The 22,560-nt window shown below is 44.6% G+C and overlaps 1 protein-coding gene and 1 long non-coding RNA gene across 2 annotated transcripts in view; both read left to right on the top strand.

Annotated features, from left to right (window-relative positions):
- LOC144806361 (uncharacterized) overlaps window positions 1-14,992 on the top strand; it is a 50,607-nt gene extending 35,615 nt beyond the window's left edge. The window contains exon 4 of the long non-coding RNA XR_013605778.1: window positions 14,561-14,992. This is a non-coding gene — a long non-coding RNA (uncharacterized LOC144806361). The remainder of the gene's footprint in view (window positions 1-14,560) is intronic.
- Window positions 14,993-15,116: 124 nt separating this feature from the next.
- Window positions 15,117-22,560, top strand: part of LOC144806363 (uncharacterized) — a 58,844-nt gene continuing 51,400 nt past the window's right edge. The window contains exon 1 of the mRNA XM_078672737.1: window positions 15,117-16,664. Within this exon, the coding sequence (XP_078528863.1) occupies window positions 15,245-16,664 (1,420 nt within the window). The 5' untranslated portion in view covers window positions 15,117-15,244. The remainder of the gene's footprint in view (window positions 16,665-22,560) is intronic.

Here is a 22,560-nt window from a genome sequence, read left to right as displayed (position 1 = left end):
ATCCACATAAAGTGTCAGGTCAGGGTCTGGTAACGGAATATCTGTCAGATCTTGTCTTGGCTTTGTCGTAATGTTAACTACTTCCACACAGTCATGTGGGTCAGGATTCGAAGTAACTGATGGTAACAGTGTAGCAGGATTCAGGACGTTGCAGCGTCTAATTTCTATGTGTGGCTGAAACAGTGTCAATTCATAACCTGTTAAACGTGCAATTGTCAAGTGCTGTGTTTGTGTTCGGTTTAAAAGAACTTCCACGGAGTGTGGGACTTTTACTGTCAGGGAGTGTCCTAAAACTATGGAATCACTTTGTCTGATAGCTAGTGCTGTGGCTGCAACTGACTTGAGGCACGCAGGCAAAGCCTGGGCGACTGGATCTAATGTGCTCGAAAAATAAGCACAAGGCTTGTATTGTCCTGCTTGATCTTGTGTGAGAACAGATAATGCTGTACCTTCGTGTTCAGTGACGAAAAGTGTAAAAGGCTTACTGTAGTTCGGTGTGGCTAGAACTGGAGCTTGGCATAAAGCTTTCTTTAACTCGTTGAAACTAAGTGTATGTTCAGATGTCCAAGGGAGAACAGTCGATGCGGCTGCCTCCTGTGTCGTTAACTGTATCAGTGGCTTGGCTAGAAATGCATACTGAGGAATCCATTGTCTGCAATAAGAAGTAAGGCCGATAAAGGCACGTACCTCCTTCTGGGTCCTGGGCTGAGGAAGACTCGCTATTAACTGGATACGGTCTGGTGTCAACTGCCTACCCCTCTTGGACAGTAAGTGTCCTAAGTAGACCACTTGCTGGACACAGAATTGAAGCTTCGAAGGGGACACCTTGTGCCCCATCTCGGCTAGGAAATACAGAACCGTCAGTGACGCTCGCTCGCAGTCACGTTCAGAACGGGCTGTGATCAGTAGATCATCGACATACTGGAGCAGGGCAGTGTCAGTTGGCATGTGAATATTGTCTAGTTGTCTCTTAAGTGCTTGACTGTAAATACTAGGACTTTCTGTGAAACCTTGAGGAGCGCGTGTGAACATATAGCTCCTTCCATTTAAACAGAATCCGAAAAGAAACTGGCTGTCTGGATGGATGGGAACACTAAAAAATGCGTTCTTGAGGTCTATGACAGTGAAGAACGTGGCTTCGGAATCAATGGCTGTCAATAGGGAAGAGATATCTGGGACAACTGGGTACTGAGGAATAATACATTTGTTAAGTTCCCGTAAATCAATCACTAATCGATATACTGGGGGTGCATTTGGATCAGTACGTTTCATGACTGGAATGATCGGAGAATTACATACATTGGAGTCAGTTTCTACAACTACTCCTTGAGCCATGAGTTCGTCTATAATTTTGGATAAGGCTGCTACAGCCTCAGGTGGCAATCTGTACTGTCTGATTCGTGGTAACACTACACCTGGTTTGAGAGTCACACGATAGGGTGTGATTTGCATGTAACCTACATCAGTTGGACCTTGCGCCCATAAATGCTGCGGGACATTAGACAGTCTTGAATCAAAATCTCGTAATACATAGTGACCCTTAAAGTCACGTAGAAACAATCGTATTCCCTCTGGGGAACAGCATATAACTGCACCTAACTCTTTCAGTGTCTTAATGCCTAATAGGTTTTCTGGACATGACTTAGTAAGTAACAGATCAGTAGTGCGGGACAATGGACCTACTTCTAGAGTAACTGGCTTTGAAATCTCATTAACGATAGGCTTTCCTGAAAATCCAAGGGAAACATTTCTTGAGCCTGAGAGCGGAGCCCCTGGAACTTCGGCGTGACTAATTGTGGTCCTACTTGCCCCTGTATCAATCAAAAACTTTCTGTCTTTCCCTAATACTTGACTGTGAACATAGGGACCTTCTTGATCTACAGGTATCTCGATGAGAGGCAAGCCTACCTCCCTCTCTAGGCTGTTTCATGAATATGGCTGGTACTCTGGATACTCAGACTGTGCATACTGGTACATCTGCGATGTAACATGCTGTGTTGCAGCAATAGGCTGCGGTACTGTAACTGTCTGTGGTGCATTCTGTGACTGAGGAATCTGTGAAACTTGTTCTTGTCTAGGCGGACGTGGTCTTTCTTTAGTCTTACCAGTAGCTATGTTATGTTTCAGAACTGCACACTCATTTATAAAATGACCTGGCTGTTTACAATAATTGCAGTTCCCTTTAACGGGAGCTGCAGGATGACTGGCTTGATTCGGACCCCTCTTCTGACTGTCTTGAGGAACAGATTGTGCAACTAGTACTTTCATTTTCGTGTCTTTCATACGTTTTCTTTCGTGTTCTTGTTCTTCTCTGATTCTATTCTGGTGATACTGAAGCATCTGGAGCATCTGGGACGGAGTATTTGCTTGCCAGGTACTTTCGACTTTCAAAACTCGGTTTTTAATTGGTGGACTTGAATTCTCGACTAATTTGGTAACGAAAAGGTGAGGGTATGACTCACTACTTGTCTTGAGACCACTGTTGATACTGAAACATTTCTCAAACCTAGAATAAAAATCACTAATATCTTCATCTTGTTTCTGTTTACAGGCTGAGATTGCATCCCAGTCTTCTTTTCTAGTTGTTAATAATCTGGGTAAAACTTGAATTAATAATTCTGGTAATTCTTTACATTTCTCTCCAAGACCAGTACCTGGTACACGTATCTTATCTTCTGCTTCTAGGACTGCCCAATCTATCTTTTTCTCTCCCACCTCCCATTCTTTTTCCTTTAACTTTTCATACACCCCTGCGGGTAGCAGAACCTTTAACATTTTAATGATATCTGGGTAAGTGTATTCTCCCATACGGAGCATGTCTTTTAATTCTCTATGGAACCCTGCTGGATCTTTGTCATGACAGGGAATTAATTTCTTCATTTCGAGGAGTTCCATCTTTGTGATTGGAGTGTATACAAACACTCGCTGCATTTCGCCACCCGCTCCTCTGACTGGGTGGACTTCTCGTAACGGGTTCTGTCTTTCTATGTAAAATGGTTTACTTTCTGGGGGTGAGACATGAACAAAATGCGGGTTCAAGAATGTTCTATATTTATGACGCTGTTCTAAAATGACACTAATTAAATCGGTACCTAGACCTCTCCATCTATACTGGAGTAACTCGTTCAGGACATCATGTAACGGGCCTGGATCAGAATGTTGACCCTCATACAGAGTAATGAGGTGCTGAATCATATACATACCCACCAGTCGCTGCTCGGCTGGGGGCATTTTCAGAAACATTTGTGCCACTATTTCGTCTGGAAAAGTGGTAGAATCAGTAATCCATCTGACTGCTGATCGGACTAGTTCTTGTTCATGCATAGTACTTAACTCACTATAACCGATTCGTGATTTCAGAATGTGATCGGTAGCTTGAAATACTTGTTCTAGGGAACCTTGTTCTGGTGCTGGATGATGGAAAATTGGCTTGGGTTCTAGACGTAAATGGCGATCTGGAAATCTAGATTTTCCTACATACGCTATTCTGGCAGTATTCTCGTCCTCTTCCTCTTCAGGATCAGAGATACTTTCTTTCTCGCTTACTTGTGCTGCTTTACGCTGTTCGTGTATCTTTATTATTTCTCTACGGATTTTCTTGTACATACTTTCCATGGCACCAATGGTATTGTGCTTTCCTTCAGCTATATTATCACTCCACTTTGTTAGAGTTTTCATTTCTTCCGGGTCTTTAGACGGGTAATCCTGTTCTCTTATTAGACAGTTAATTAAGAACTTTAATATCATACGCTGAATCTCGGCTTTCCTTTGAGACATGGCATCACTAATACTTTGTGGGTCATCCCCTGTACGGATGAAACGATATATCCTGTCTAGATCTTCTTTCATATTGGGTAGGGTGACTAGATACTCGGTCACCCTCCTTACGCGTACTGAATATAAAACCATATTATTCTCGCCTGGGACTGGGTCATAGGCACATTCGCCAAGGGCTTGCCTGATTTCTGCAACAGACTTATTACTCTTGGGAGTACGCTGTGATGCTTGAGCATGTAATTCGAGTGCTGATAAACGCTTGTATGGCGGCGGAGTTTGAGGAAGACCTCCTCCTGCGGCCCCTAAACTAGAATCATCAACTGATGCTTTCCGTCCTGGCAGGGTCGGTAATTGTAACGTGGGCTGGACTTGTATGGCGGGCTGACCCGGGGGGGCTGTTAAGGGCACCCCGGTGTCTGGAGGAGCAGGAATTACCTGATTTACAGGGACTGGCGGAGCGCGAACAGGATTTGCATATTCGGGGACTGTGTCGTCCAGATAGGACGAAATAAAAATATCAGCTGCGGTCGGTTTGTGACGTAGCTTGGTCGGAACTAATGGTGGCGGGAAATTACTGGATGCCTCCGGGGTCGCTTTTGGCAAGCCCTCGGCAAGAAGAGGATACATACCCTTAATAAGGGCATGCCTCTGTCTGTCTGACTGTTCGGCTTTGACTTGTTCACCTATCTCGATTAATTCTCTTTCTTGGGCTCGTTCTTGGGATTCTCTACTTAATTCTGACTTTCTGATTTCTTTTTCGGTTCTTTTATGAGCTTCTTTGCGCCATAACTCGATGGCATCTTTCTGTGATTGTCTGGCTTTCTTTTTCCATATTGCCTCCTCTACTCGCATGATGCATTCGGCATCCCATGTACCCGATACGGGCCATCTATACTTTTCTTCTAACTGTTTGGTATACTCTACCCATAAATCTAGATACAATATGGCACTTATGCCATGTTTCTGATACATAAAATGACCTGGACTGTCCCTGGGCGGGACGGGAACTGCTGCTTCCAGCAGACCCTTTCTAGTTTTTAACTGACGTAACTTGGAAAATATGGGCATGACTGAACTGTAATCTAGACACAATACAATACACAATAAACACGATACCTATTTCCCATTCATACCACGACATTAAAATACATGAAAAACATTTAAAATAACAGTTCGAACAGAATACTACCTGGAAATACTGAGAACAGAACACATGAATTTTCTCGAGAACAGAAACTGACTAGAACAGAAACTAGATGCACTGCTGAAACAGCACGAAACTTACCGGTCTCTTTAAAGAGACACGTCAGGACCCGCATCCACCGAAGTGGACACTTCGTTTGTGGGACTGTGTACCACCAACCCACAGACCAGAGTCAATGAAATTGACCCTGTCTAGATACCACCCCAGTAACGGTACTCACCGGGCAGCAAGAACGGAAGGCCTCGGACTGGACTGGACTGCTACGACGATGACGACGAACTTCGGACTTCAGTTACGGGTGGACCTCCGGATACCTCGGACCTTGGACTCTTGGCTTGGGCTCTGGTCGGGGCTCGCCGCGTTCCTCCACCGTCTCGTCTGGATGCTGGACCGCCTCCTCCGTCTCCTCCGTGGGCCTGAGGGATACTTGAGCAGAAATATCTGCCACTGCGCAGAAGAGTTCCGTCACGACTGCAGAGGGTCAGGGGGTCGGCGTGGCTTCACCGACGCGTGGGGAAAGGGCAAGTCCCTATTCGGGCGCCATTATGTGGTAAATAAATAAATAATACCCTATTTTTGACTAGACATATATCATAACAGATAGCTCAATAAATAAGAGTCAAGATTCGAGGTAGTGGGAGTTTTGCAGGTTTAATACAGCATAAGGACAGGAACAGGACAACCTGCATAGGAATAGGATGACAGGGCCCAGCAGCTGCTGGGGCTGGGTCTGGGATGAGCGCGCTAACTTTTAATAACAATACATGAGCATATATACATAACGCAAACACATAGCATTACATTGCAGTAGGCGTAGCAGTGGGGGGAGCAGAAGGCGTGACGCGTAGCAGTCACGAAAGATAAGAGTAAAAAGAGGTGTAACTGGGCGTATACATAGACATGTGGTGCAGACGTAACAGAATATGTCATGAATGGGCGGAAACATAGGAGGGGGCTACCTGAGGAGCCGGGACCTCTAACCTGATGGTGCGCGCAAACTGGCAATGACGTGTTACGAGGAGAAGCTGGGGGCTATGAACTCTGTGCTAGGAGCAGAGACTAAAGTCTGGAGGGTCGGAGCGACATGTACCTAAACCCTATCTAGTATCTGATGTTTAGGGAACATGTTGATATAAACTAGAAGTCATGAGGGGAAAAGCTAATTGACTCTAAGACTAGAGCATGCATTTATTCTACATGTAGTGCGTGATGAAGAATATTAAATGACCATTAAATACAGTATTTCTCTAACGTGGAGACGTGAAGGCTAGACAATGACGGAAACTATTGATGTAGTTCAGTAGCTTAGGAATGCAGAGAAGGAGGACTAAACTGATAACTGGAATCATAACATAGTCTTGGCAGACTCAGAGACTGAGCCAAGCTGCACCGGGCACTGCGAGGCAGGAAGTAAGTGAAAGGTCGAGGATACAGGTGGGGGCTGTATCCCTCCTCAGCGAGGCTTCAGGAGACAGGAGCTGAATCTGATGTCCAGGCCCTTTTGAGGCCTAGAAACGGGGACTTTATAATGAAATAACGTGCACACTGAGAAACGTGGCCACATTACTTTACATAAGCCTGATATTCGTAGTATTCACGGGGACTGGGAAATGACATACCAGAGGTGGACACAACTATAATTGCGTCATTAATCGGACATGGGGAATGCATATGCATATTGATCATGCACACATAACATATGATGGATGACACGTAGGGACACAGAACATGACAAAATTTACTTTTCCACACTATTATGAATCGAACATTGATTATTCGAATAGTATTGATTTAATTCCAGAGTGACTTTTGGACCATTAAGGCGATAAATAATACATTGACCTCATATTTGTGTTGAATCAGTTTATCCTGTTAGAGTCCTGTCCTTTGTTGTCGTTTTCTAGTGAGCGGCCAAGGCTCTAGAGGATCATAGGGCTCTGCCCCTCCTTTTGCTTCGATAGGTCAACTTGAATATGAGAAATATGGAAAGGTAGAAATGCCGCATCACCTGTGGATAACTGACACCTCCTCCTGCTCTTACAAATGCCATCCGGTCACAAATGGCATCCTGGGCCCCAAAAGGACAACGTCATGCCAGATGCCATGTAATGTTGGAAAAGGGGGTAAAAAGAGTAATAGGCGCACATCTGCTGCGAGGATATGTCAGGTAAATTATTGGTTGTGATGGATTCTCTATAAGTAGTAAATGACTGATCTCATTGAATATTAAATTATATGAATCAACGTTTGTTTGCCTGATCTGCGCTTATAATGTAAAGGATGGGCCTTACATTGAACCCCTCGTTCTGTTTTACACAAAAGCCCCGGACGGAGCTGCATCTTACAGAACTTTTTCCACCTTAGGAAGAACTAAAGACCTGCTTATTAAAGTTGTCTTTTAGGGCCAGAACCGGGTGCTGTAAGTTGCACTAGTTTCAGGACGATGGACAGATGTTATAGGAAACCCCCCTCAACCCACAATAATGTTCCAATCTTCCAGGTTAGAAGAAACCAGAAATGCTTGAACCAAGGGAGCTGTTGAATGTGTCAAAGGTGACTTATGAACAGCGGGTAAAGACAGGAGTTGGTATTTGAGATGATCTTAAGTGAATCGGAAAGAATGAGAAGAAGTGTGTAAATGGAGTTGCTTTTGTTGTATACTTCGTAAAGAGTTACTGGAAATTCTTCAGCCCAGCCTGATCCATCTCATTTTTTAAACTCTATTGTTGTTTAAATGAAATCTTGACCATATGCGTCTATCTTAAACAAAACCTCAAGCACTTGGGTGCTCCGTGAGCGCCTTTACTTTGCTAAGTTACTCTGTAAACACTGGTAAATCACCTCCTTTTCAGACATTAATAAGATATCACCTGATCAACAGAACCTTTGGTTAAATATCTGTGTATGATGAAATATTTCTTGCTAATTTATAAAGGCCGTAAAGAAGAAGAGGGAGATTTACTAATATTTTGCGCTGTATTTGCATCACAAAAGTGCCACAAAACAGCGCAAAATCTTTTTTTTCCTAATTTACTTTCTAGCATAAAACTTTTTTCGCGCTGGAAATAATGTAAAAGTAATGTGAAGCGGATGCAAATCGGGGGCGTGGCCAACAGCATGGCTGAGTAAGGCGAGTCCCTCCGCAGCTCCGGCGAGCTGACTACGATCCAGCATTCATACACTGTCCCTAAGTCCCGTTTTTGGCATTAAGGGTTCCCTAAAGGTCCCGTCGCTCCTGGGAGGTGGACTGTAGTGCCCGCAGCGCCGCTGCAACTCCACAAAGGAGAGATACGCCGATCGGACACCGGAGCTGGTCGGCCCTGCCTGCAAGATGGCGGCGCCCTGTTCCAATGACGGAATGGTCATGGAGGGAACTGTCGACCCAGCTGGCGGCCGGTGGTGATTAGGTGGTGACCGGGTGTACAGCCGTAGCTGAGGCCCACCCGGACTGAGGTGCGGAGCTGCGGGAGTGACGGCGGCTGACTAAGGGGCTGCCGGGCGCTCTGGCGTGTCCACGGCGGTGAGCGGCTCCTTCGGTGATTGGGCGGAGGAGGGCCTGGAACTCCGTTGTGCGGGCCGGGCCCGTGAGTGAGACCCTGTGCTGCGCTGGCTGTGTGGTCCCCCTCCCTCTACTGTCGCAGGGATTTCTGCTCCTACACAGAACTGTGCTTAGGACTTGGAACCTCAGTGAACTAGAATGAACCAAAACTCACCTTAGTACCCAACAGCCCCTACCGGACTAGCAATCAATGTCTCATTGGGTCTTCCATTCACCCAATGTTAGACAACCCAGAACATGGACTTAGAACACCTCAGGTAATGTGGAACACATAAAAACTCTTTCGTTATTCTACAAACTCAGTACAAAACAAGGAGTAAATGCAGACACGTGCAAGTTGGAAAGGTTTATTTCTAACGCCGTGTTTGCAAGCGCAGTATCTTTGTAAATACAAGCAGACATATCATAAGCAACAAAGCAATCAGCATAGTTATTATTCCATAAAATACAAAGGAAGAAAGCATGTTAAAATGCTAACGGTAAGAAGGCTAAAATGTACCTAATTCTTACCCTCCCTTGCTAGTATATTATATTAGATCTACAGAAGGTCTCTTTGGGTTTAGAAGGGTGACCCCATACCTCTTGGTCTAGTAGAAATGGATCACATCAGTTTCTACACCGGTGCTCAGCATACGAAGGTTCTTCAAAGTGTGTGTGGCATTCTGTGTGCAGTGCATTATTAAATCGCGCCAAAACCCGAGTTGGCCAGCATTGCAGATATGTTATGTCTAAAACGTGCGCTGATCAGACCTGCTAAGCGCCACTGTGTTATAATAACCTTGAAGGCCTTGGCACTCACTGTTCAGACACTGTACAAACATTTGAAAGTAGAAAGTTTATTTATTTGCACAGTTACTTAAAACCATTGCAATACATGCGAAAATAAAACCATATATAAAACATTCGACAACCGTAATAAAATGTCATCCTAATAGAAATGTAAAACACTTTTGTTGCTTACGAATTTAAAAAACTGAAAGTTTTAAACATGCAGGAGCAACCTATGTAAGTAACCGAGTCAATATGCATTCATAGTTTGGACTTAGCAACATTAATAATCAAAGTTTTATCAAAGAACGTCCAGTGCCTAGTCAATTTGATTTTATGATATCCATTAACTAGTTGTGGAACAGTGAGTGTGACTCATCTTCCTCCATTGTATCCATTGACTGGCAAGGAAGAAAGGCGGGTGCGACTTCTTGCATGACAGTAAAAAGTAGGAGTTGTGTACTCTCAGATTAGTGGCATGATCTTAATTTTCAGCTTTATGCAGTGACACCCCTTTTCATCATGGACGAGAAACTGCGTTAGTCGGCTGGTATGCTAGCGGTTGCTAATTGGATGAATGAACGGTGCCTACAACTGAATCCTGGGAAGACAGACCTCATGCTTTTAGGGAAGGATGCTCGATTCTGGACGTGGGAATGGTGGCCCCCAGAGTTAGGAGAAGCGCCTACACCTGCCACCTCAGTGAAAAGTCTGGGAATTCAGCTGGATAATTCACTAAACATGAAAAATAATGTTAAGCATATAGCAGGGACGTGCTTTTATAACCTACGCCTGTTATGTAGAATCATTCCCTATCTTCCTCTAGATCATCGCCGTACCGTGGTTCAGGCCATGGTAGGGAGTAGGATAGACTACGGCAATGCCTTGCTGGCAGAAATAGGTACTACCACTTTAGCTAAACTGCAGGTTATACAGAATACCGCTGCCAGAATGGTTTTGAATGCGCCGCCTGGATCCCCTTCCCTCCCCCTGCTCAGGCAGTTACATTGGCTCCCTGTCCAAAAGAGATCTGTCTTTAAGGTATGCGGTCTTGCCTTTATAGCATTCAGAGGAGGGGGACCAGCATACCTCCATAATAAACTTTTTAAACAACAATAAATATACAGAAGGCAAGAGGGGAGTTTGCGCAAGAATAATGTATATAAATCTGGGAACTATTAATATACATACTTAAATGGATTTAATTTTGATCTTACCGTAGGCTATTTCAGTCCATAATTTCTACCAAATAATTCTGACTCGACAGATACTGCCAGGACCGACCTTCAGAAGGACTAGGACCTAAAGTCATATTATCAACTCTTGGTTTCGCCAATATTACAGACTTTTGATTCTTTAATGCCCTGATGAAGTCCAACTGCTGTAAAGCTGGACGAAACACGTGTTGGCATATAAGTACAAACACTATATTAAGAAAAAACTGGTACTGAGTGACTGAAAGAAAATAAAGAAATAAAAGAAGATCCAAGAAATTACCTGTTTGGATATCTATTGTTATTTGAATCAAAGTACATTTTATGATTGATTGATCTATTTACATATAGCTAGTGTTGCTCAGGTAGAGAATATTAAGAGGAAACTTTTTAAACAAGTTCATGAACGAAACTTAAGATCTAATGATCTAGCTCTCCTGAAGATTCCACGGATTAGGCTAACCCGTACAGGCGGCAGAGCCTTTTCCTACATTGTCCCTAAATTTTGGAATTCTTTACCGATTGCTTTGCGGCAATCTAGTACCGACTTGATCTTCAGGAAACAATTAAAAACATTTTTATTCTAATTAGGTCATGATATAACACGTTCTGCTCTCGTCTGCCGGATTTCTATTGGTACAGCGCTAAGATGCCCCTGGGTGAGTCATGTGCTATAAATGAAAAAATAAAAAAATAAAAATAAGGACGGATGAACAGATAGTGGAGACGTTTGCTACATACTATAAAACATTCTACGAAGCAAACGACCTAGGGACGCAGGAGGCTGCTCTCCACTATATGGCAGACATTGAGCTCCCGGCCTTAGCGGACGAGGACCAGAAGGATCTGGAGGGAGACTTCACATTAGATGAAGTTAGAGCGGCACTATCAAAGCTCTGGGCAGGGAAGTCCCCGGGTCCCAATGGTTTCCTGGCGGAATTTTTCAAAAAGACAGAGGACTTACTCTTGCATCACGTGATGGGGCTCTTTGAGGGGGGGGCGCAGGAGGGGAAGTTACCATTGGACCTCCCGTAGGCTACGATAGTCCCGATATATAAGGAAGGGAAACCAGTGGACGACTGTGCGTCGTATCGCTCCATTTCCCTCTTGAATGTAGAGGTGAAACTTCTTGCGACGGTACTCGCTCTCCAGTTGCGACGGGTGATACCGGGGTTGGTGCACCTAGACCAAACGAGTCTTCTCCCAGATCGGGCCACGAGATTAATCCTCCGTCAGACCCACAATTGGCTACAGGATGTGAGCACGAGATACGACCCACATTGGTTCCTGTCGTTGGACGCAGAAAAAGCGTTCGATGCTGTCCACTGGCCGTTCCTGGAAGGGGCATTATTGCGTTTTGGTCCCAAGTTTCGGGCTTGGGTGCGGTTGCTCTACGCTGACCCCAGGGCACGCGTTAGGGTCAATGGGACACTCTCTAGCGAATTTCCGGTGAGACGCGGGACTAGGCAGGGATGCCCCCTGTCCCCCCTGGCTCTTTGCCCTCGTGATTGAGGTACTGGCGTGTACGGTTAGACAGAATGAGGACATTAGGGGGTTCCAGATAGGACAGACGGATACGGCAGAGGAGAAGATATCGCTGTACGCAGACGATATCCTCCTGTATGTAACGCACCCGGCTACAACGATAGGGGCCCTTTTCTCCGAACTGGATCGCTACGGGGCACGTGCTGGTTACTGCATAAATTGGCATAAGTCGATCCTCTATGATCCCAGGGGCCGAGATGACTGGACAGCACTACCGCGAAGGCTGCAGACGACAGGTGTAGGGTTCGTATATCTAGGGATATATGTGACGCTGGATACAACTCTTTCCTATGATAGGAACATTAAAAGAATCTCAAATAACTTTGCAGAGGACGCGGCCAGGTGGCGGATGCTCCCCCTCACGCTTCTGGGCCCCTGTTCAAAATGATGACGCTTCCCTGATATTTATATGCATTCCAAAATGAATATTTCCCTATATCGAGACAGGTGTTCCGATATATCAATGCGGAATTAAGGACCTTCTTGTGGCTGGGAAAACACCCTGGGTGGCATTGACGACCCTTCAAAGGCATCAATAAAGTGGTGGGATCTCATTACCTAATATAGAGGGCTATTATTGGGCGGAACACCTGGCGCCTGTTAATGACTGGATACATGCCCCGGCTACACATCCCACCTATGCACTAGAGAGGCATGGTATGGTGAAATGCACCTTCCTCCATTATCTCTATGGGGGCACGGGGAAAACCAGGCTGCTTCCAGCCACAAGAGTTACCCTTGACCTTTGGGTATGGGCGACGAGATGTACAGGCTGGGAACGGAAGCAGACGAGGCTGTGGAAATGCGCATGGCTGTGGGAATTGAGTAAATTAAAGGGCTTCCAGAGATGGGACGATATAGGTATTTCGACAATCGGTGACATGATGAAGAGTGGGGCACTGAAGTCCTTCCAGGTCCTCAGGGCAGAGTACGGCTTAGGTCGCACTCAATATTATAGGTATGCACAGGTGAGTCACGCCTGGCGGGCGGAGGAATTGTTGACAGGCACGCTCCTCGAGTACGCACCACTGGAGGGCCGTCTCTTGCAGGAGCAGATCCCAAGTAGGGCAGTCTCCCTGACCTACAGAACTGTGATGAATAACCTCCTGGATGGGCTATTGAACCTTAAAAGGAAATGGGAAGCAGATGTGGGGGACATGGATGAGGTGGATTGGGACACGGTCCTGATGCATCCAAGGGAGGTGGCCATTAAGTCCCGTCTATGGCTTATCCAATACAATATCCTCCATAGGACCTACTATGACCGAGTGCGCCTACATAACATGTGGAGGGCCAGTGACCCGAATTGCCTGCGATGTGGTAGGGATGGTGGTGATTTTTTTCATACAATCTGGTCGTGTTCGGAAATTCAAAGCTATTGGGTTGAGCTCCTGAGAGAACTAGGGTAGGTACTGGGGACCACTTTACCGCTAGATCCCAAATTGCTCTTATTGGGTATGACTATCAATGTGGGCCTTGCCCGCCCGCAGTTGATCTTTCTAGTTTTGGCTCTAGTGGTTGCCAAAAGGGATGTAGCACGGAGGTGGGGGGTGGCCACGTTGCCGCAGCTGGAGGAATGGAGACGAGGCATGGATCTCTATATGGTGGCTGAAATGCCCTAAAAAGTTTGGAAGAGTGTGGGGCAGATGGCGTACATATCATGGCTTGAATGGGGGCTTTGAGCTGGCAGGGGCGCAGAGGTATTCTACAGGGGACAAGAAGAGAGAGGGTGCCAAGAGCCTTTGTGATATTATGGGGGTGGATCAGGGATACAATCGAAGGGGGCTAGATAGGGCAGTGGAGAGTGGATTGTTCGTACCGATGAATCAAGGAGGGAGGGAGACGGAAGGTTCGGTGCGTTGATTAATGCTGACATGCTGGTTGTGTTCGCATTACTTCACACATTGGGACCTACCAAGGGGGGTGCATGGGCATTCCCGTGCAACCACCCAAGATTTCTCATGCTAAACCCATGATACCAAATTCAGTAGATTGGGTTTAGGGTGAGAAAACTGCACCATTTTAAACAAGACACAAGGAAGGAGAAATTAATTAATTTCTCCTTCCTTTTCTGACTTTGCATGCGTGCTGCACTGTGCAACATGCATACAAAGTGGGAAAAGCCTTCCCTCGTGTCTGACATAGTATTTTGTACAGGAAGGTTGTCCTTCCTGTACAAAACCGATGCTGGACTCACACACACACACACCCTAGCGCGCTGGTGCTAAGGTGTGTGCTTGATGCAGTGCCGCTGTAATCAGTGCCGACGCAAGGGAAAGGGAAGGAGAGAGCCATATCTTTGAAAATATGGTGCTCTCCTGTTCCCTTCCTGTCGCGCCACGCAGTGTAGCCTTGTGGGGGGAGGGCAGCGCTGCATTGTGTGGAGATTTGGTACATCTCCCCCAAAATATCTTTTACAACTAGTTACATGTTGTGAATTCTCATTCCATTATGTTTCAATTTAGTAATTTTAAATATCTTTACATCCAACAGAAAACAAGCCTTGAATGTGTGAAATGACCATCAATAATGAAGCGAATGCGGTAAATCTTCAATATTAGCAGAAATATTGAGCTACAGTATTCAGGAAAACATCAGCGCAGTTGGCGACAGGGGAACCTGCACACAAACTGACAGATCCCGGATGAAGTATCGAGGGCAGTTCAGTGATTGTAAGAGGCTGATCTGTGCACCTCCACATCACAAGACGAAGAAATGACTTTAGGAAAATTAAGGCAACAACAATAACAAACCGCCTCCTGTATAAACAAGTGTACAACACCAGCTTTGATCATCGGATCGGTATGATGTGATTACCTAAGTGCTCTATTTTATGAAATGATGACAAGCCATCCTTCCATGCTCTAGAGAATTGTAAACTCTTTCTGGACAAACCACAGTAACCAGAGAAGAGCACAACAGAGTGGAGCCAGACAACTGACAGGTAAAGGAAAGAGGAGTTCTTGCATCTACAATACAATAGACTGTCCTAATTTGCACTGGCCAGAAGGAAGATACATCTTTACCCGCAATCGTGCATAGCCATAATCCAAACCAAAGGCACAATCACCTACAAAGACACCTTCTACGTATTAGGAGTGTGGTAAATATTTGGTGGCTATTGTATTTTATTGTTAAAACAGAAATCAAACGTGTAAAATACCGCACACATATTAAATGTGTGAGAAAAACACAAGTGCTTTATCAGCCATGTTGGCCCATCAGGAAATGCAGTCATGGGATGTAGACAAATATATACCCGACCCACAGACACTAACCAAGAAAGAAGAATCATACACATGCAGCAAGAGCTCTAGTTTGTCATCACCACTCAAGCTTCATCAGCAAACATACACAGGACAAAAACCATTCAAGTGCAGTGAATGTGTCAAGAGCTTTAGTAGGTTATCAGAACTACAAAGACACCAGCGAACACACACAGGGGAAAAGCCATTCAAGTGCAGTGAATGTGTAAAGAGCTTTAGTCACTTATCAGAACTACAAAGTCATCAGCGAACACACACAGGGGAAAAGCCATTCAAGTGCAGTGAATGTGCAAAGTGCTTTAGTCAGTTATCAAACCTCCAAAGTCATCAGCGAACACACACAGGGGAAAAGCCATTCAAGTGCAGTGAATGTGCAAAGAGCTTTAGTCAGTTAACAAACCTCCAAAGTCATCAGCGAACACACACAGGGGAAAAACCATTCAAGTGCAGTGAATGTGGGAAGTGCTTTAGTCATTTATCAAATCTTCAAAGACATAATCAAACACACACAGGGGAAAAACCATTCAAGTGCAGTCAATGTGTGCAGAGCTTTAGTAGGTTATCAGACCTAAAATGTCATCAGCGAACACACACAGGGGAAAAACCATTCAAGTGCAATGAATGTGGGAAGAGCTTTAGTCGATTATCAGAGCTACAAAGTGATCAGCGAACACACAGGGGGGGAATACAATTCAAGTGCAGTGAATGTGCAAAGTGCTTTAGTCATTTATCAAGCCTTCAAACACATCAGCAAACACACACAGGGGAAAAACCATTCAACTGCAGTGAATGTGTGAAGAGCTTTAGTCGATTATCAAACCTACAAAGTCATCAGCGAACACACACAGGGGAAAAACCCTATCATTGTAGTGAATGTGACAGTAGTTTTAGTTACTCTACAGCATTAAGGGCTCATCAGCGGACTCACACAGGAGAAAAACCATTCAAGTGCAATAAATGTGGGAAGAGCTTTAGTCAATTATCAAAACTAAAAAGTCATCAGCGAACACACACAGGGGAAAAACCCTATCATTGTAGTGAATGTGACAGTAGTTTTCGCTTCTCTACGGCATTAAAGAATCATCAGCGAACACACACAGGGGAGAAACCATTCAAGTGCAGTGAATGTGCAAAGAGCTTTAGTCAATTATCAGTACTACAAAGACATCAGCGAACACACACAGGGGAAAAACCATTTAGGTGCAGTGAATGTGCAAAGTGCTTTAGTCGGTTATCACACCTTCAAAGACATCAGCGAACACACACAGGGGGAAAACCATTCAAGCGCAATGAATGTGGGAAGAGCTTTAGTCGACGATCAGAACTACAAAGTCATCGGCGAACACACAGGGAGAAAACATAGAAGGGCACTGAAAGTGAGAAGGGCTTTTGTAAATTTTCGATCCCACACAGCCCTCAGTGACTACACTCCTTCATTTAACTCACATGGAAATAATCCTAGAGATGAAGAAATTCCGGAAAGAATTTAAGAACATCAAAAATAATATTGACCCGTCTAAGGAAATAGACAAGAGCTAAACAGTGCAGTTATTGTGAGAGGAATAAATTACGGAAAAAGATAAAATTCAAATTATGTATGACATTGAAATACCAATGATAGAAGACCTGAATAGCAGTAAAGAAGAAAAACAGATAACAGTATTTGCAGAATTATAAAAGTGTTTGTTTCCAGTGATTGTTCACTTCCGTACACATAGCAAAGTGACATGATGTACCAGGATACACAGTGGGAGACGAGCACAATGTGGATTAAAAGAAAAGAAACATTGTTGATTTTTATTTGGTGAAGAAGAGATACAAAGAAAAACATTCAATCGCACCTGACCACACTACCTGTAAAAGCAACACTGAACAATACTGGGACTAACATCGTTATTTTCAGCTACCTTGTCGGATTAGTGATAAAACCTTTAAACCCAACACACCCAGAGTGGACATGTTGTCAGGGCTCTAGAGATGGAAGCTTCATTGGTAAAATGCATGTATTACTATTAACAAATGCCACTGCAGTACATGTAATGAACTAAGGCGAAGCACAGGTGTTCAAGAAATAACCTATTTTCAGATATAAAAGAGCATATACCTTGTTTTTAACCTCTTGCATGCTAATGACAAGGTGAACTCGTCATGAGGCACACTGTAGCTGTGCTCATGACAAGGTCAACTCGTCATGTATAATGGTATTCTAACAATGTTAGCGCAGGACGGGAAAAGCCTTAGCAGCCAAGTGGTTAAGTAACGTATGGTGCATCTTTTACACACTGTTATCGGTTGATGGTTCAGCTCTTGTCTCGCGCATTATTACTAAGTGCGACCCGTGGCTCCTCTCCGACTTGGCTCTCCCTATTCATTTTGTGACTTGCCAAACTCTACTTTGTACCAGAATTGAGTCATTGTAAGCAGTAGACTCTGTTTGAAGAATGTGGTGAAATAGCGAAATCCCACATCAAAAGCATATATGTGCCAGGACAATCAGTTACACTCCCAGCAACTCATCATCCACACTTGATTGGCCCTTGTCCTCGAATGTTCTGAAGGATTTGTCGTATGAATGCCAGAAGTGGCAGTGACATTCATGAAGCTAAAGCTAACAGGAGTGTGTGGGAGATAGAGAGGGGAGAGATAAAGAGAGCGAGAGTGACAAAGAAAGGGGGAGAAGAAGAACGAATTGGAAGGAGGGGGAACGGTACGTTATTTGTACTCATCTAAAAATAGAAGAAGCAGCCGAATACATGCCAATGTGTGACATCACCAGAGAAATGGGCTGAACACCTGTGAGTTTAATGTTTATTTTTAATACCTATAGACCCATGTCATGCCAATAAACAGGGCACAAGTAAGGAAAATAGTGAAGGAGCCCATTATCATATGCAAATCACAGTGACAATGCAATCCATCACAAAACTCCAGGTTACCTGGCTCAGAAACGTACTCTTTCTGGAGTTAACTGACCCTCCAGGAGCAAAACAGACTTACTTCTGAAACCGGCTCGCTTCCACAAGAAATAGACTTATGACCGAGCATTCTCAGGAGCAGCACCGAGAATTTGGAAAGCACTCCCACCAAACATCAGAAGAATCACATCCATCGCAACCTTCAAAAAGGAAGCAAAATCATTCTATATGAGCAAATTTCTCCCATAAGACTGATTGGACGACTGCTTGTCTATAAACTGCTCCGCTCCGCTATCCGATGTTGGTACAAAGTTTATCCTGTTATTTAGCTGTGTCTTGGTCATTTAACTACTGACTGTATATATGTTTATATGCTATACTGAAGTGTGAAACAGTAATGACTGGTTTTGTCCTCTAATGTTCTGGTTTTATCCACTAATGTACTCGTTTTGCTGAAACTCTACTGTAAAGCGCTCTGATACCCTACACTGGGTCATGTTTGCGCTATAGAAAACACTAAATAAATAAAAATAAAAATAAATGTAGTGACATCACAAGAAGTGATGTCAGGCCCTTATAATAGTTTTCACGTGAAAGGTTGATGGCCTGTTTTAAAAACAAGAAACAAGAAACATAAAATAATGTAAAAATAAGTTTTTGGTTTCAGTTTTTATACATCATGTGTTTTGCCCACTATTAGTTTGTAACTAAACTCGGAAATGACTGAAAGTGTAAATATTTTTAAACAGATATGTGGAACTTGGAAATTACATTTTTAAACAGTTTTCAGAGAATAAATAAAATGTGCTTTTAATTTGCGCTTGTTTCCTGACGTTATTCTTTATCCAGGCCCTAAGCCCCAAAGTGTTTCACATTTCCAATACATTAAGCAATAGAAGGGCTAATTTTGTCAAGTTCTCTGTTCCTCTCTTGCGCCACTCACACAAACAAACACTCAGAGGCCTGTGTCTGCAGTGCTTGGGCACAAAGTAACAATTATCAGTCGCAGGCTAAGGAGCTAGGAGGAACTGAGTCCCGTTTCTAGATAATAGTGGGGGGACCCCTTCAAACTGTGGCTACCCCCAGACTTGTGCCGTGCTGATAAAGCAATAGTTAATTTGAGTAATTTATGATGAATTGAAATGAGAGAAAGAGAAGAACAGAGCAAGGTGCAGAATATATTAAAGAAAATGAAAAAAGAGACACAAGACTTTAACCTGTTCTGTGTACTAGCACTTTACGTAAAAAAGTTGTGCTGTGTGTTGTGAACAGGCTGTCACCCCCCTTTGTATGTAAATAAGCTTCTGTGACCAGACACCCCAGGCTCCCATCTCTTCTAGCGCGGATGATAATGTGAGCACTGTAAGGTAATCACAAACTAGGACTATATTGAGAAACAATTGGCTTCCAGGTCACACAGCTGTGGTTATGTAGTTCTGTATTAATTTTTTTTCATTTACTTTAATTTGCAGCAATCCTCCAGGTTACTTTTTCTCAGTATTACGCTTCAGGTCGCTCATTTGTCGGCATGGGTTTTGTCCTCACACTAGTCTAGGACAGGCCTTCCCAAGGTAGAAGGCGCTGTAATAGGAATAATAAATCAGACATATATGAAATTGTATGAAAACAAATGTGTGCCTTTCAGTTATTAGGCACCACCAGACTCACATCTACACATGTAATTGAGCGCCAGACTAAAGTGACTCCTCCCTGTATAAATATGTGCCATCAGTAATCGGGCTGATGGTTCCGCTGATGTGCACAGCAAATACAGTTTCTGGGATTGTGCGCATTGGCCTAAATTTTAATTGCTGAAGTTGCTCGCAGTTTCGCTGATGCGCACAGTTTATAAGGCTTGTGGATATTGTGCACTGTAAGCAGATCACTGAAGTTCACCCTTAAGTAGTAACTAGGTCAAACCATAGTACGTACATCATACATAATATCACTGCCCCCCCTTCTTGTTGACATCTCAAGGAGTTCCTTCTCTCTCGTGGCTGAAGTGAAAGAAGGAATTCACACATTATGCTCATGTCTGTGGCATTTCCTTAAGCGCAGAGAGGAAAGCCTCATTGTTAATGCATTGTTTGGGCTCTGAGGGACAAGAATTCTTTGAACACCTTCCTGAACTCTCTGATAGTGACTCTGCCATTCTTAATGAATACGAAATCTGCTTCAAAAAGTTGGACTTTCACCACCTCCCCAAAGTGAGTACTGTCCTTGAACGATATCACTTTGGAGAAGGATGCAAAGGCAGGATGAGTCGGTCGAACAGTCCATAACTACCTTGTGCAAACTGGCTTCCATGTGCAATTGTGGTGCAGGTTAGAGGAACGCTTAAGAGATCAGTTCATGTTGGGATGCGCCCTCGATAAAATGAGAGACGCCCTGTGGCAAAAATAAAAGCCATTGCTTCAAGAAGTGCTGACCATAGCCAAAAGTCACTAGCATTCAAGAGCATGTGTTGATATTATACGCAAAGACAGTTCAGGTGAAAAAAGGAGAACATTGATGTCAAGGTGCTGGTGGATAGATTCGTTGACCCCAAATTGAGAACCACTTCAAAGCCCTTTAACACAAAGAATTTTCAGGTGAAGTGGCAACCCTGGCCATATGGCCAACTTTAAAGACCGCCCAGGCTGGAAGGCCATGTGAAAAACTTGTGAGAGAAAAGGTCACGTCTCAAAAAGCTGCAGAACGGGCAACAAGCATACAAAAGTCATGGAAGTTGAATATTATGAAGAAGAATTGGAAGGAATCAATACTCTCCCAGTCGTAGGGAATGCTAGTGATGGCCCTCGGGAGCGAGTTTTGACCAATGATGCTCCAATGAGCATGCTGTTCGACTCTGGGGCCAAGATAACTCTAGTCCCAAAAACATTTTTTGATCATAATCTGCTGGGCAAAGTCACCCTGTTGAAGCCAGACCTTAGACCAATAGGTTAAGGTGGGGTGACTATTGAGTTGCTGGGTTATTTCTGGGGCACAATTGACTTCAAAGGGAGAGCCTTGCCTGGTAAAATCTATGCCTTGATGAAAGGGGATTCGCTCATAAGTATCTGCCTTGATCACAATGAGATCTGTCTGCGTAAAAGAATAACCACCAGTTAGGGTTGTTAGTAATGGTAATCGAGACTGGATTAAGGTATTCCCTGAGGTCTTTGCTGGCGAGCTGGGTGTGTCTTGAAAACTATGTACATCGAATAAAGGTCAAATCTAATGCTGTTCCAAAAACTGCTAAGGTTAGAAATGCACCTCTGTTAGTAAGGGAGTGCATGAAAGTTGAATTAGACAATCTCTTAGCCAAGTGCATCATTCAAGAAGTTGAAGCAACGGAGTGGGTCCCTCCTGTTATTATGGCCCGCAAGCCAATGGGGAAGCCAGGCTCTGTGTCGGCTAGAGGGAGCTCAACAAAGCAGTTATTGTTGATCATTACCCATTACCCAACATAACTAAAATGCTGGATTCTCTTGAGGGGGCAAGGCATTTTTCATCCTTGGACTTGACCTCCGCCTATCACCAGGCCGGGCTTCAATCAATCAATCAATCATAGCATTTGCAAAGTGCAGTACATACCCGTGAGGGTCTCAAGGCGCTAGGGGGGGTGCTGCTACTGTTCGAAGAGCCAGGTCTTGAGGAGTCTCCTGAAGTTTAGAAGGTCTTCGGTCTGCCGTAGGCGGATGGGGAGGGTGTTCCACATCTTGGCGGCGAGTTGGGAGAATGATCTGCCATCGGCAGTCATTCTTCGAATGCAGGGGACGGTGGTGAAGGCGTGGTCTGCGGAGTGGAGCTGGCAAGCGGGACTTTAAAGGCTGAGCCGTCTGTTGAGGTACGCTGGTCCGGTGCCGTGGAGGGCCTTGTGTGCGTGGGTGAGGAGCTTGAAGGTTATCCTCTTGTTGATGAGGAGCCAGTGCAGGTCTTTCAGGTGGGGTGTGAAGTGGCGACGGGAGATGTCGAGGATCAGGCGTGCTGAGGCGTTCTGGATGCATTGAAGTCATTTCAGGAGTTTGGCTGGGGCTCCTGGGTAGAGTGCGTTGCCGTAGTCCAGTCTGCTGCTGACGAGGGCCTGGGTGACCGTCCTTCTAGTTAAGGTGGGGATCCACTTGAAGATCCTGCGAAGCATGCGGAAAGTGTTGAAGCAGGAGGAGGAGACGGCGTTGACCTGCTTTGTCATGGAGAGTGTGGAGTCGAGGATGACCCTAGGTTTCTTGCGTGGTTGGTGGGTGTAGGGGATGCTCCTAGAGCCGTCGGCCACAGGAGTCGTTCCAGGCCGAGGGGGTGGAGCCGAGGATGAGGAACTCCGTCTTGTCCG

Source organism: Lissotriton helveticus (assembly GCF_964261635.1).
Source record: "Lissotriton helveticus chromosome 1_1 unlocalized genomic scaffold, aLisHel1.1 SUPER_1_unloc_66, whole genome shotgun sequence".
NCBI classification, from domain to species: Eukaryota; Metazoa; Chordata; class Amphibia; order Caudata; family Salamandridae; genus Lissotriton; species Lissotriton helveticus.
This window is presented reverse-complemented; position numbering and strand designations above follow the sequence as displayed.